Here is a 13,489-nt window from a genome sequence, read left to right as displayed (position 1 = left end):
CATTCATTTTGAGTCCTGTTCATGTAGCCATTTGTTATTTTATACATGCTAGATGTACATAGTACAGGTTTCTCCCAGTAAAAATTTCTATACAAATAACCTATACTGCAGTATACTGCGCTTGCTTTCATTGATTAGTCACGATTGAAGGATCATGGGAATGCATGAAGGGATAGTGGAGTTTGGTGTCGGGATGGGAATTCAAGAAGGGTAGATGGTAGGGCACTGTGTGTGTGTGTGTGTGTGTGTGTGTGTGTGTGCCGCTGAAATTTCTTTCAGTCATCCCAACGTATTTAGAGTTGGAGCAATTACATGTTAATTCGAATATTCTTGAACTGTTGAATTTATCTTTGTCTTCTATCATAGTTTTTAGTTCTTTTGTATTGTGCTGTTTATCTCGAGGTCTATATTAATTTTATGCTTTCTGAAGATGTTACTATTCGTGTGAGTGAGTTGGTTGTGCACTGTAATGACGTGCCATTTTTTGTTGGGTTGTGTTTTCTGGTGTGAGTGTGCATTCTGTGTTATTTTTATTAATTGATCTATTTGGTCTGTTATTAATTTTGCTCTCTTCAGTCTGTATTTTCTTTATATTGGTATCATGCAGTTTCTGTACTATGTCTCCGTTTTATCAATTGTTTTGTTCCTTGCTGATTATCTTGTTTAATTCTTCTGCATAGTTATTTTTGCTTAGAGGTGTTTTGCACAGGCTCGTTTTTGTTTATTGAGGATGTGGGTGGTTAGGTTTGTGGTTAATTGACTTCCTGTATTTGGTACCATTGTGAATATTTCTCGACCGTGACTGTCTCAAAAAATATGTAAAGGGTTTTATGTACCGCTACAAGTTACAAAATTTGTTAACTAATGTATTATTTATTTAATGTACGACATGATTCGAGGGTATACCTTATCATCGGGCTATATGGCATTATAGAAACAATTTCGCAATAGGACCGTGCAGATGTTAAACAGTCTTTTCATAAATGCTGTGGTTATCCTGTGGAAGAAGAGAAAACCTAGTAAGAGGCGATGTCACTTTGGAAGCTGGACTGATGTTTGCATGAAAATGTTTTGTAACTGCCACTCACTTTGTTCTTATAACATGGCAGTCTCGTTGTGATGAGCTGAGGTGCTTCATTCCTGTGACTGACTTGGCTTTCTTGATCAATTTGTAATGTATTTCGTCAACCTACATCTGTCATATGATAACAAAACATACAGAAGAAATTGCAAACTTCTAACACCACACAGATCGACAGTCAAGTCGAAACCAGCTGTATTTTGACCACCATCTTGCCCACTGCACTACAGATTTGTTTTTGTGATCGTGTTTCTAAGTTACTGGTACGTGTGTGAAAATTTGTGAACAGTGACCAAGAAAGGAAAGAGAGCCACACAAATGGAAACACCTAAACTCCTCACAACCAGACTGCCACACCATACGAACAAAGTGAGTGTCTTTTACAAAGTATTTTCATGCAAACATCAGTCCAGCTTACAAAGTGACATCGCTCTTACTAGGATTTCTCTTCTTCCACAGGATAACCACGGCATTTATGAAAAGGCTCTTTAACATCTGCTTGATCCTATTGCGAAATTGTTTACTATGCCATATAGCCTGATGATGAGGTATACCCTCGAAACATGTCACACAATAAATAAAAATACATTAGTTAACAATTTTTGTGACTGGTAGTTGTACTCAAAAACCTTTACACATTTTTTGACAGTCACGGTCGAAACATAGTCAAAATAATGTTTTAAAAAAACAGACATCAGGATCACTTCTGCTGGTACATGACATATCACATCCTAAAGAGAAACTCAAGAAATCAGGAATTGATAAAATTACGTGCAGTCATTGCAATACATATTATATTGGCCAAATGGGAAGAAGTTTTAAAACGTACTTTAAGGAACACATTGACTGTTTCAGACTTGGCAATCCGAATAAATCAGCTATAGCGAAACATTTAAATGAAACAGGACACTGTGTTACAATAGACAACATAGTACAACATAATTTAGAAAAGAGCTGGAAAACGTACATCCTGGAAGAAATGGAAATATTCATCCAAATCCACATGGGGATTAACGAGATTCTGAATGAAATGACAGACTTCAGAAATTCACATTTCTTTTCCAATTTCGCTACAGTACACTTGGAATAATCACAGTCATTTATTCTAGCCCCAGCAGTAGCATAGAATTGTGTAAACAAAATTGTTTTTGTATCATCATTTGTATCTTACAGGTGCTCAATTTGTAATGTATTTCGTCAACCTACATTTGTAATACGATAACAAGTTGTGCAGAAGACATTGCAAACATCTGACACCACATAGATCGACAGATCAATAGTCAAATAGAAACCAGCCATATTTTGACCGCCATCTTGTCCACTGCACTACACATTTGCTTTTGTGATCGTGTTTCCAAGTTACTAGTACGTATGTGAAAATTTGTGAAGAGTGATCAAGAAAGCAAAGGGAGCCACAGAAATGGAAACACCTAAACGCATCACAACGAGACTGCCATGTGATAAGAACGAAGTAAGTGACTGTGGCATTGCCTCTGTCTAGGTTTTCTCTTCTTCCACAGGTTAACCACAGCATTTACGAAAAGGCTGTTTATAATCTGCATGATCCTATTGCGAAATTGTTTTTATAATGCCATATAGACTGATGATGAGGTATACCCTCGAAACATGTCACACAATAAATAAATAATACATTAGTTAACAATTTTTGTCACTGGTAGAGGTACTGAAACCCCTTTACATGTTATGTCTGTAGCTGGTTCCTGTCTGAAAACGTTGAAGTTGGGCCTTTTGTTAGATTTTACGAAATTGTAGGTCGAGGTAGTGTATTTCCTCCTCTGTTACTGTTTCCATGGCGAACTGGATGTTGTGGTGTTTGTTGCTTATCTGTTGGTGTAAACTGCTTATATGTCCTTGTGATTCATCGGTGAGGTATATGATATCTACATATTTATGTCCATGTATTATATATAAATATATTTGTTACCATTATTTCTGAAAAAAATTGTTTTCTGTGTGATTCATTTGGGTATCTGCTTGTATGTATAAGATTGGGCTTACCACTGGTAGAAGTTCCTTATGTAGATTGAATGAACTGTTAAAGTGAATGAAGTTTTGTTCAGTGATCACTTCTATTAATTGTATAAGTTCTTTTATAGTGGTTTTGCGACGTCTGCATTTCCTCTCGATTGTTATCTTACAATATTAATTTTTGTCACAAGTGGGATTGAGGTGCACATGTCTTTCATGCCAAGGAACACCAATTTGGTAGTTGATCTGATGTGTGTATCTTTGGCTTTTTGGGTTAGCTCTAATTTTGTAGTTGATGTGATGTGTGTATCTTTTGCTTTTTGGGTTGGATCTAAGGAGTTTTTTTTTAATATTTCTGTTATTCTCTAGCTTGAAATGTTCTTTAAAGTATTTGTGTGCAAACTTTGTAATGTTATTTGTGGGAGCACTGTTGAAATTAATAGCTGATCTCATATCTAAGCGGTCTTTATGTAAGTTGGGTTAACTTCTAACCACTTCTGCTGCTGGATATTTTGTACCAAGTTTTGTTTCTGTTTTCTTGTGAGTGCATTTAATATCTTTTAACGAGTTTTCAAACTTTTCTGTCTATTCATTAGCATTAACCTGTTACGTTTGTTTTTATAACTGTTGCTTTTACAGTTAAAACAGCAAAATTAAAAAAAGACAGCTACAAATAAAAATAACATTCAAATTCGTCAATGCAGAAGAAATTAAGAACTGTGACAGAAGAAAAACGTCAATTCAACAGCTCAGGAATGTATAAACTAATATATAATAGCTGAAGCTCTAAATATACTGTGTTGGGAGCAAGAATCAGGTACAAAGTTCATGTAAGATTACTGAAGAGTGAACATACCCATTTCATATATGCAGAACATTTAATAAAGGAAAATCACCATCACACTGGAATAAAAACAGATACGGCACTCTTATTGTGTAACAGCAAAGAATGGGAATGCTCACTTTGGAGGAAGATAATTTAATAGTTGTTGTTGTGGTCTTCAGTCCTGAGGCTGGTTTGACGCAGCTCTCCATGGTACTCTATCCTGTGCAAGCTCCTTCATCTCCCAGTAACTACTGCAACCTACATCCTTATGAATCTGCTTAGTGTATTCATCTCTTGGTCTCCCTCTACGATTTTTACCCCCCACGCTGCCCCCCCAATACTGAATTGGTGATCCCTTGATGCCTCAGAACATGTCCTACCAACCGATCCCTTCTTCTAGTAAAGTTGTGATACAAATTTCTCTTCTCCCCAATCCTATTCAATACCTCCTCATTAGTTATGTGATCTATCCATCTAATCTTCAGCATTCTTCTGTAGCACCACATTTCAAAAGCTTCTATTCTCTTCTTGTCCAAACGGTTTAACGTCGATGTTTCACTTCCATACATGGTTACACTCCATACAAATACTTTCAGAAACGACTTCCTGACACTTAAATCTATACTCCATGTTAACAAATTTCTCTTCTTCAGAAACGCTTTCCTTGCCATTGCCAGTCTACATTTTATATCCTCTCTACTTCGATCATCATCAGTTATTTTGCACCCCAACTAGCAAAACTCCTTTACTACTCCAAGTGTCTCATTTCCTACTCTAATTCCCCCGGCATCACCCAACTTAATTCGACTACATTCCATTATCCTTCTTTTGCTTTTGTTGATGTTCATCTTATATCCTCCTTTCAAGACACTATCCATTCCGTTCAACGGCTCTTCTAAGTCCTTTGCTGTCTCTGACAGAATTACAATGTCATCGGTGAACCTCAAAGTTTTTATTTCTTCTCCGTGGATTTTAATACCTACTCCGAATTTTTCTTTTGTTTCCTTCACTGCTTGCTCAATATACAGATTGAATAACATCGTGGAGAGGCTGCAACCCTGTCTCACTCCCTTCCCAACCACTGCACCCTTTCGTGTCCCTCGACTCTTATAACTGCCATCTGCTTTCTGTACAAATCGTAAATAGCCTTTCGCTCCCTGTATTTTACCCCTGTTACCTTCAGAATTTGAAAGAGAGCACTCCAGTCAACATTGTCAAAAGCTTTCTCTATGTCTACAAATGCTAGAAACATAGGTTTGCCTTTCCCTAATCTAGCTTCTAAGATAAGTCGTAGGGTCAGTATTGCTTCACGTGCTCCAATATTTCCACGGAATCCAAACTGATCTTCCCCGATGTCGGCTTCTACTAGTTTTTCCATTCATCTGCAAGGAATTCGTGTTGGTATTTTGCAGCCGTGACTTATTAAACTGATAGTCCGGTAATTTTTGCATCAGTCAACACCTGCTTTCCTTGGGATTGCAATTATTATATTCTTCTTGAAGTCTGAGGGTATTTCACCTGTCTCATATATCTTGCTCACCAGATGGTATAGTTTTGTTAGGACTGGCTCTCCCAAGGCTGTCAGTAGTTCTAATGGAATGTTGTCTACTCTTGGGGCCTTGTTTCGACTCTGGTCTGTCAGTGCTCTGTCAAACTCTTCAAGCAGTATCATATCTCCCATTTCATCTTCATCTACATCCTCTTCCATTTTCATAATATTGTCCTCAAGTACATCGCCCTTGTATAGACCCTGTATATACTCCTTTCACCTTTCCGCTTTCCCTTCTTTGCTTACAACTGGGTTTCCATCTGAGCTCTTGATATTCATACAAGTGGTTCTCTTCCCCCCCCCCCCCCCCCCCAAAGGTCTCTTTAATTTTCATGTAGGCAGTATCAACTTTATTCCTGGTGAGACATACCTCTACATCCTTACATTTGTCCTCTAGCCATGTCTGCTTCGCCATTTTGCACTTCCTGTCGATCACATTTTTGAGAAATTTGTATCCCTTTTTGCCTGCTTCATTTACTGCATTTTTATATTTTCTCCTTTCATCAATTAAGTTCCATATTTCTTTGTTACCCTAGGATTTCTAGCAGCCCTCGTCTTTTTACCTCCTTTATCCTCGGCTGCTTTCACTCTTCATCCCTCAAAGCTACCCATTCTTCTTCTACTGTATTTCTTACCCCCATTCCTGTCAATTGATCCCTTGTGCTCTCCTTGAAACTCTGTACAACCTCTGATTCTTTCAGTTTATCCAGGTCCCACCTCCTTAAATTCTCACCTTTTGGCAGTTTCTTCAGTTTTAATCTACAGTTCATAACCAATAGATTGTGGTCAGAGTCCATATCTGTCCCTGGAAATGTCTTACAATTTAAAATCTGGTTCCTGAATCTCTGTCTTACCATTACATAATCTATCTGAAACCTTCTAGTATCTCCATGGGTCTTCCATGGACACAACCTTCTTTCATGATTCTTGAACCAAGTGTTAGCTATGATTAGGTTATGCTCTGTGCAAAATTCTACCAGGCGGCTTCCTCTTTCATTTCTTACCCCCAATCCACATTCACCTACTACGTTTCCTTCTCTTCTTTTTCCTACTGTCGAATTCCAGTCACCCATTACTATTAAATTTTCGTCTCCCTTCACTATCTGAATAATTTCTTTTATCTCATCACACATTTCATCTATTTCTTCATCATCTGCAGAGCTAGTTGGCATATAAACTTGTACTACTGTAGTAGGCGTGGGCTTCATGTCTATCTTGGCCACAATAATGCGTTCACTATGCTGTTTGTAGTAGCTTACCCGTACTACTATTTTTTATTCATTATTAAACGTGCTCCTGCATTACCCCTATTTGATTTTGTATTTATAACCCTGTATTCACCTGACCAAAAGTCTTGTTGCTCCTGCCACCAAACTTCACTAATTCACACTATATCTAACTTTAACCTATCCACTTCCCTTTAAAAAGTTTCTGACCTACCTGCCCGATTAAGGGATCTGACATTCCACGCTCCGATCCATAGAACGCCAGTTTTCTTTCTCCTGATAGCGACGTCCTCCTGAGTAGTCCCCGCCCGGAGATCCGAATGGGGGACTATTTTACCTCTGGAATATTTTACACAAGAGGACGCCATCAACATTTAACCATACAGTAAAGCTGCATGCCCTTGGGAAAAATTATGGCTGTAGTTTCCCCTTGCTTTCAGCTGTTCGCAGTACCAGTGCAGCAAGGCTGTTTTGGTTAGTGTTACAAGGCCAGATCAGTCAGTCATCCAGACTGTTGTCCCTGCAACTACTGAAACGGCTGCTGCCCCTCCTCAGGATCCACACATTTGTCTGCCCGCTCAACAGATACCCCTCCATTGTGGTTGCACCTACGGTATGGCTATCTGTATCGCTGAGGCACGCAAGCCTCCTTACCAATGGCAATGTGCATGGTTCATGGGGGGGGGGGGGGATTTCATAGAGAAGGCCATAAAAAAAGAAAATATACTCAATGATCAAAAAAGCCATAACAGAGGACTATTATTCAAACTACGGATATAAAATAAATAAACATAAAAAAGAAAATAACGAAAATAGGGGAATTTAAAAAATTACACACACACACACACACACACACACAGTGCCCTATCACCTACACATACTCCATCCCTATCTCAAAACATCATTGCATTCTCCACTCCTACAGCTCCCATGAACCCTCAGTCAGTCATATGAGTAAGCAGTGCAAGCATGCACAGTATACCATAGTACAAGTTATGCAGAAGGTAATATTTAGTATGTGCATTTCGTGCGTATAGAACAACAAATGGTTGCATGCTGCATGCACATGAAAAATGAATATAAATAAAAAGCACAACGGTATTATTATAGATAGAAGTAGCTAGACTCAAGCAAACTGCCAAGGAATCCCTGCAAAACTTGCATACATAAATTTGTATTTATTGTAGACCATTGGAGATGCAAAATATGAATCTGAAAACATGAGTGGTATACAAGAAAAAATTTCAGTTACGTAAGATGTAAGTTTTCTTTTATTTACGATATAACATAATTTCTTAATCTCCTTCACATTTGCACCTGCCATCCAAGACCAGGCAGCATTCTTTATCAATTTGTATTATTTTTCGAAGTCTGCGAGCAGGTCACTAGAGAATTACTACCCGACCACAATATTGTTGCACTTGGCGTCAATGAAACGCGTTGACGTTACATTGAACAAGTACAGTGGTGCCATTTTTCAACAGAACAATGGTCGTCCACATACATGCCTCTATGAACAGTCTGAGTGGTTTCGAGGTACTCCCATGGTTAGTAAGGCCCACATATTTGTTCCCAATGCAACATCTGTGGGGCCAGCTCATATCTCAACTCAGTCCCTGTACCAGTTGTCAGGAAATGAGGAGCCAGTTCCAACAGTTGTGGGTCAGCTCGCCTCAGGAGAGGATACAACGACTTTATGACACCCTTCCTAAATGAATCCAGGCCAGTGAAGTTTAATTTTGTTTCCTCTTCCACTGCTTAGTTTTTCATTTTCTTTTGTCAGGCAGTGCATTATTTATATTTCCCCTTCTGTTGTGTACATACTTCCACGTAGTCAGTGTGTACACAACTTTCCCACTAGAGCGCGCCCTGCTAAGCACAACAGCGCAGGCACAGCGCTCGTCCGTCTCCGCAGTACAAGATGGCGCTGTCTTAGAGACGGACCAAATTCTGCTTCCGGCAATCCGCGTATTAATATGTAACGCAGCCAATGAGAATGCTGCTAACATAGAACCTCTTCTCCTCGCAGATCACACTCACGCAGTGATACCTGAACGCTCAAGGTATTATAACGAGTGTACAGACCCCCAATTAGTCAGTCTGCCTTAGTCTGTACAAGTCTGCACTTATCTGCACCTGTCTGTACCAGTCTACATTAGTCTGTACCAATCTACATTTGTCTGTACCGGTCTACAGTCAAGTTTCCGTCTGCACCTAATAAGATTACCATATTCCTGTACATAGCCATGAAGGTAAATGAATAGACACTTTGTCAAGTATCAGAGATATGTGAGAATAACATTAACGTATCAAGACCAAAGGAACTTCAGACTGTCAATTGTAAATAACATCCAGAATCAAGTTAAGTAAGGTTTGTGATTGTTATTATTTAAATAAATGTGTGTGAAAATTAATCAAGTTCTGTTTAATGTTGGTCACTGTCAATCTGCTACTCTAAGCGTGCAAGTGGCATTTCTATCGTCTGACCTAACGGTAGAAGATAAACACGCCACGATAAGACCACGAGACATATTGCTGACACTCGCCTACTTCGTTAGGGCGACAAGCCAAATAATCTGATGATGTGTGTACCGAAGGTCTTACAGTACACACACCACATCTTCCTAAGCTTGTAATTTGGGCATGCACACAAGGCTACTGCAAGCTTACGTTCGTCCATCAGGATTCTCTGAATTGTAACTAAATGAGTCTGTTGTTAATAGTAACTCACACAGCTCATCAACTTCCTATTCCTTACAAACTCAACACTTGTTACATCACTCGCTGCGACTAAAATTTGAACAGTTTCGTTCACGAAAATGGTATACAGTTCCACGGAATATAGTTCCACATTCCGTTTTGTAAAACAGTTGTTTTGGATGGAACATTATTTGTCCAGCACCTGAAAAAATTCGAGTAATTCCATTGTTACCTCGTCCAGTAGAGGCTAAACTGCTCAAAAGACGATATACAGGGTGGTCAGAAAATGAGTGAAATGCTTGTAGCGATGTTACAGGGCAGGTTGTACTGAGACATAAATGTTAAGGAAGAAATTCGATACCTTGCGCCATTTCCGAGTTATTTAGCATTGAAGGTAGCCAATCTGATCGTCGCGGGCGTAAAAACAAGTTTCAGCTAACGAGACAAAGCCCCTGGCAGGCCGCTTGAATGGCTAAATTCTATGCTAAATAACTCGGAAACGGAGCAACGTATCGAATTTCTTTCTTAACATTTATGTCTCAATACAACCTACCCTGTAACATACATACAAGAATTTCACACATTTTCTGAGCGCCCTGTAGAGATCAATTAATAATACTTTTGTGTTACATCCTGGCGCTCCAAAGCAAGGCGCTTTACTTGTCCTGTCCTCAGATCTTCAGCAGGGCTCGCCAGAAGTGTCCTGACTACCTACAGAAGGTGGTACCCATAGCGGGCGACTGCACTCAGCCAGGCCTGGGGATCAGCGCTGCAGACGCTGCTGAGCTCACCAGCAAGGTGTCTGTCGTCTTACACTTAGCTGCCACTGTCAGGTTCGACGCAGACCTCCGGACCGCCACCGTCACCAACGTGGTCTCCACCCGCGAGATCATTGCACTCGCTAAGCGTATGCCCAACATAAAGGTGAATTGTGGCTCAGATTAATCAGGTACATGCTGTCCTAGTTCCGGTTATCTTAATTCTAAGGTGCAGTATGCCCAGACTTATTCAGAGTAAAGCATATTTATCCAGCTACTGAGGAGGATTGGAATGGTGAACCTTATAAAAATTAAACTTTGTTTAGAACGATAAATCGTTTAGTCAGTTTTAGAATTCATAATTGTACTATACAAATACACTCATGCTCATAAATTATCGATAATGCTGATACATGGTGAAACAACGCTCTGGTGGGCGGTTTGCAGGTTTAAATCACCTCGGGATATGACCATGCTGTGTATTTGACCTGCGGTGGTCGCACGGTGGCGCTGGCAGCAGTCCGCATATGCAGAGGTGTGTTGGTGCATTTCAGAGTACGATGCAGCGAGTAAGTGTGCAGACGTTTTTAGACGTGCTAATGGCGACTGTGTGTTGGAAATGGCTCAAAGAAGATATATTGACGACGTTATGAAGGGTAGAATACTAGGGCGACTGGAGGCTGGTCAAACACAGCAGGTCGTAGCACGGGCCCCCCGTGTGCCACAAAGTGTGATCTCAGGATTTTGGCAACGATTCCAGCAGACACGAAACGTGTCGAGGTGCTACAGTACAGGACATCCACAGTGTACAACACCACAAGAAGACCGATACCTCAACATCAGTGCCCTCAGACAGCCACGAAGTACTGCAGGTAGCCTCGCTCGGGAGCTTACCGCAGCCACTGGAGCAGTTGTCTCCACACACACAGTCTACAGACGACTGAACAGACAAGGTTTATTCGCCCGGAGACATACAAGGTGCATCCACTGACCCCTGGTCACAGGAGAACCGGTAAAGCCTGGTGTCAAGAACACAGTACATGATCATTGGAACAGTGGTCACACGTTGTGTTCACGGACGAGTCCAGGTATAGTCTGAACAGTGATTCTCGCCGGGTTGTCATCAGGCGTGAACAACGAACCATATACCAACCCCTTAATGTCCTTGAAAGGGACCTGTATGGAGGTCGTGGTTTGATGGTGAGGTGTGTGATTATGATTGGTGCACGTATACCCCCGCATGTCTTTGACAGGGGAAGTGTAACCGGTCAGGTGTATCGGGACGTCATTTTGCACCAGCGTGTCTGTGTCTTTTCAGTGGTGCAGTGGGTACCACCTTCCCCCTGATGTATGATAATGCATGGCCCCACCGAGCTGCCATCGTGGAGGAGTACCTTGAAACAGAAGATATCAAGCGAATGGAATGGCCTGCCTGTTCTCCAGACCTAAACCCCATCGAGCACGTCTGGGGTGCTCTCGGTCGACGTATCACTGCACATCTTCAAACCCCTATGACATTTCAGGAGCTCCGACAGGCACTTGTGCAAGAATGGGGGGCTATACCCCAGCAGCTGCTCGACCACCTGATCCATAATATGCCAACCCGTTGTGAGGCCTGTGTGTGTGTGCATGGCGATCATATCCCATATTGATGTCGAAGTACATGCGCAGGAAACAGTGGCGTTTTGTAGTACATGCGTTTTGGGACGGTTTTCTCAACTTATCACCAATACCGTGGACTTACAGATCTGTGTCGTGTGGGTTCCCTATGCGTCTATGCTATCAGCGCCAGTTTTGTGTAGTGCCACATACTGCAATTACCTTCATTTATGAGCATGAGTGTACATCTCCCCGTTCATGCATTGCTCGTAGACTAGACTATGAAAAAAAGCCCTGGTTGATGAACTGCAGTGGAGGCACAAGACTTAATTACATTAATTATTTCTATGGAAGAGTTTAGCAAAGACGAAAAGCAACTACTGTGCCCTGAAAAATAAATTAATTGCAAAACCGAACGCCACAGTTAAGCTAGTCATGAGTGATAATTGGCGCCCAAGGGAAAAAAGTCAGTATTCGGATTTAATAAAAAAAATCAACATAAGTAATGTATGTCAGCAGACCAAAACATTTGAAATACGTTCTTTTTAAATAACTCATAGTCAAAAGAACGTGATCAACAGTAATTGCTGGCCAACTCCACAGCTCATTCGGAACGAGAGACCGCCGTGACACTCCATCACCAGCATGATTTGAAGGGGCTGCTACTGGTTAAATGTTGATAACGCCTTTGGCTGTTCGCGATCAGGTGCCAAACCATCACGGTATCGCGACGGTGTTAATCACTAGTCGTATCAACACATGAATGTAGCTTTTCCAAAGACAGCAGCAAATGCAGACCAAGATTAGTCAGAGTTTCCACAAAAATTATACCAGGAGAAGTGCACAAACCTTAGCTTTCGCCGCTGTACTTAGTGTTGAAATCATCTCCTATGATGATTATTAGATGTGATAGTGGCTATGAGTTTAGAAGGGCGCAGAAGAAATCTACGTTTTAGTTTCCAGGAAGTACTCCTATAACATTTACAAAGGCGACCAAGAAACTTAGCGTAATTTCTTGATTGCAGGCTTTCGTCTACATGTCGACGGCGTATTCGAATGCCCCCAGAGACGAAGTCGACGAGAAGTTCTATCCTCCAGAACTGAGCGCTGAAGAGCTAATAAAACTGGTCAGCGTCATGGACGACGAACAACTGGCGCAGCTACTACCGTTGTAAGTGATTAACTTTCGAAACTTTCTGCTCTAGAGGGGGTTATCAGTACTTTTTATCAGCCTACATGCAGCCCTAAACTATACTTTTTATACTTATAGAGAAAAGTGGCTCTAATTAACCCTTTTTTTAAAAACTTGCTGTACACATTTGCTGCCAGTTTTTATTATAGAGATAGTGAAGGTGTTGTGACTTGGCAAGACAGCCAAGTCACAATGAGAGGAAGCCGAAAGGCACGCGTTAAGCTCACGCAGATTGGCGTGAGGTCTGGAACAGTTAAAGGAATTAATAGTAGCAAATGAAGTACGTAGTTGATGTCATACTTAACTTTAATCCACAATTGTAGAAAATCTCTCTTGACGGTACATGTTATAACCACAATATCAAATAATATCAAATGCTATGGCGCCTTGCTAGGTCGTAGCAAATGACGCGGCGCTCGGTCTGAAATCACAGACAGTGGCGACACGCGGGTCCGACATATACTAATGGACCGCGGCCGACTTAAAGGCTACCACCTAGCAAGTGTGTTGTCTGGCGGTGACACCACAGAAGGTAATAAAATCCTTCACTTGGGAGGTGGCATAGTTCA

The 13,489-nt window shown here is 40.9% G+C and overlaps 1 protein-coding gene across 1 annotated transcript in view; it reads left to right on the top strand.

Moving 5' to 3' along the window:
- The window catches only part of LOC126455447 (fatty acyl-CoA reductase 1-like), a 232,787-nt gene that overhangs the window by 54,064 nt on the left and 165,234 nt on the right, over window positions 1-13,489 (top strand). The window contains exons 3-4 of the mRNA XM_050091198.1: window positions 10,047-10,295; window positions 12,754-12,899. Coding sequence (XP_049947155.1) covers window positions 10,047-10,295; window positions 12,754-12,899 — 395 coding nt within the window. The remainder of the gene's footprint in view (window positions 1-10,046; window positions 10,296-12,753; window positions 12,900-13,489) is intronic.

This window comes from Schistocerca serialis, chromosome 2 (genome assembly GCF_023864345.2).
Source record: "Schistocerca serialis cubense isolate TAMUIC-IGC-003099 chromosome 2, iqSchSeri2.2, whole genome shotgun sequence".
NCBI lineage: Eukaryota > Metazoa > Arthropoda > Insecta > Orthoptera > Acrididae > Schistocerca > Schistocerca serialis.
Note: the sequence above shows the minus strand (reverse complement) of the source record. Positions and strands in the feature narration are given on the sequence as shown.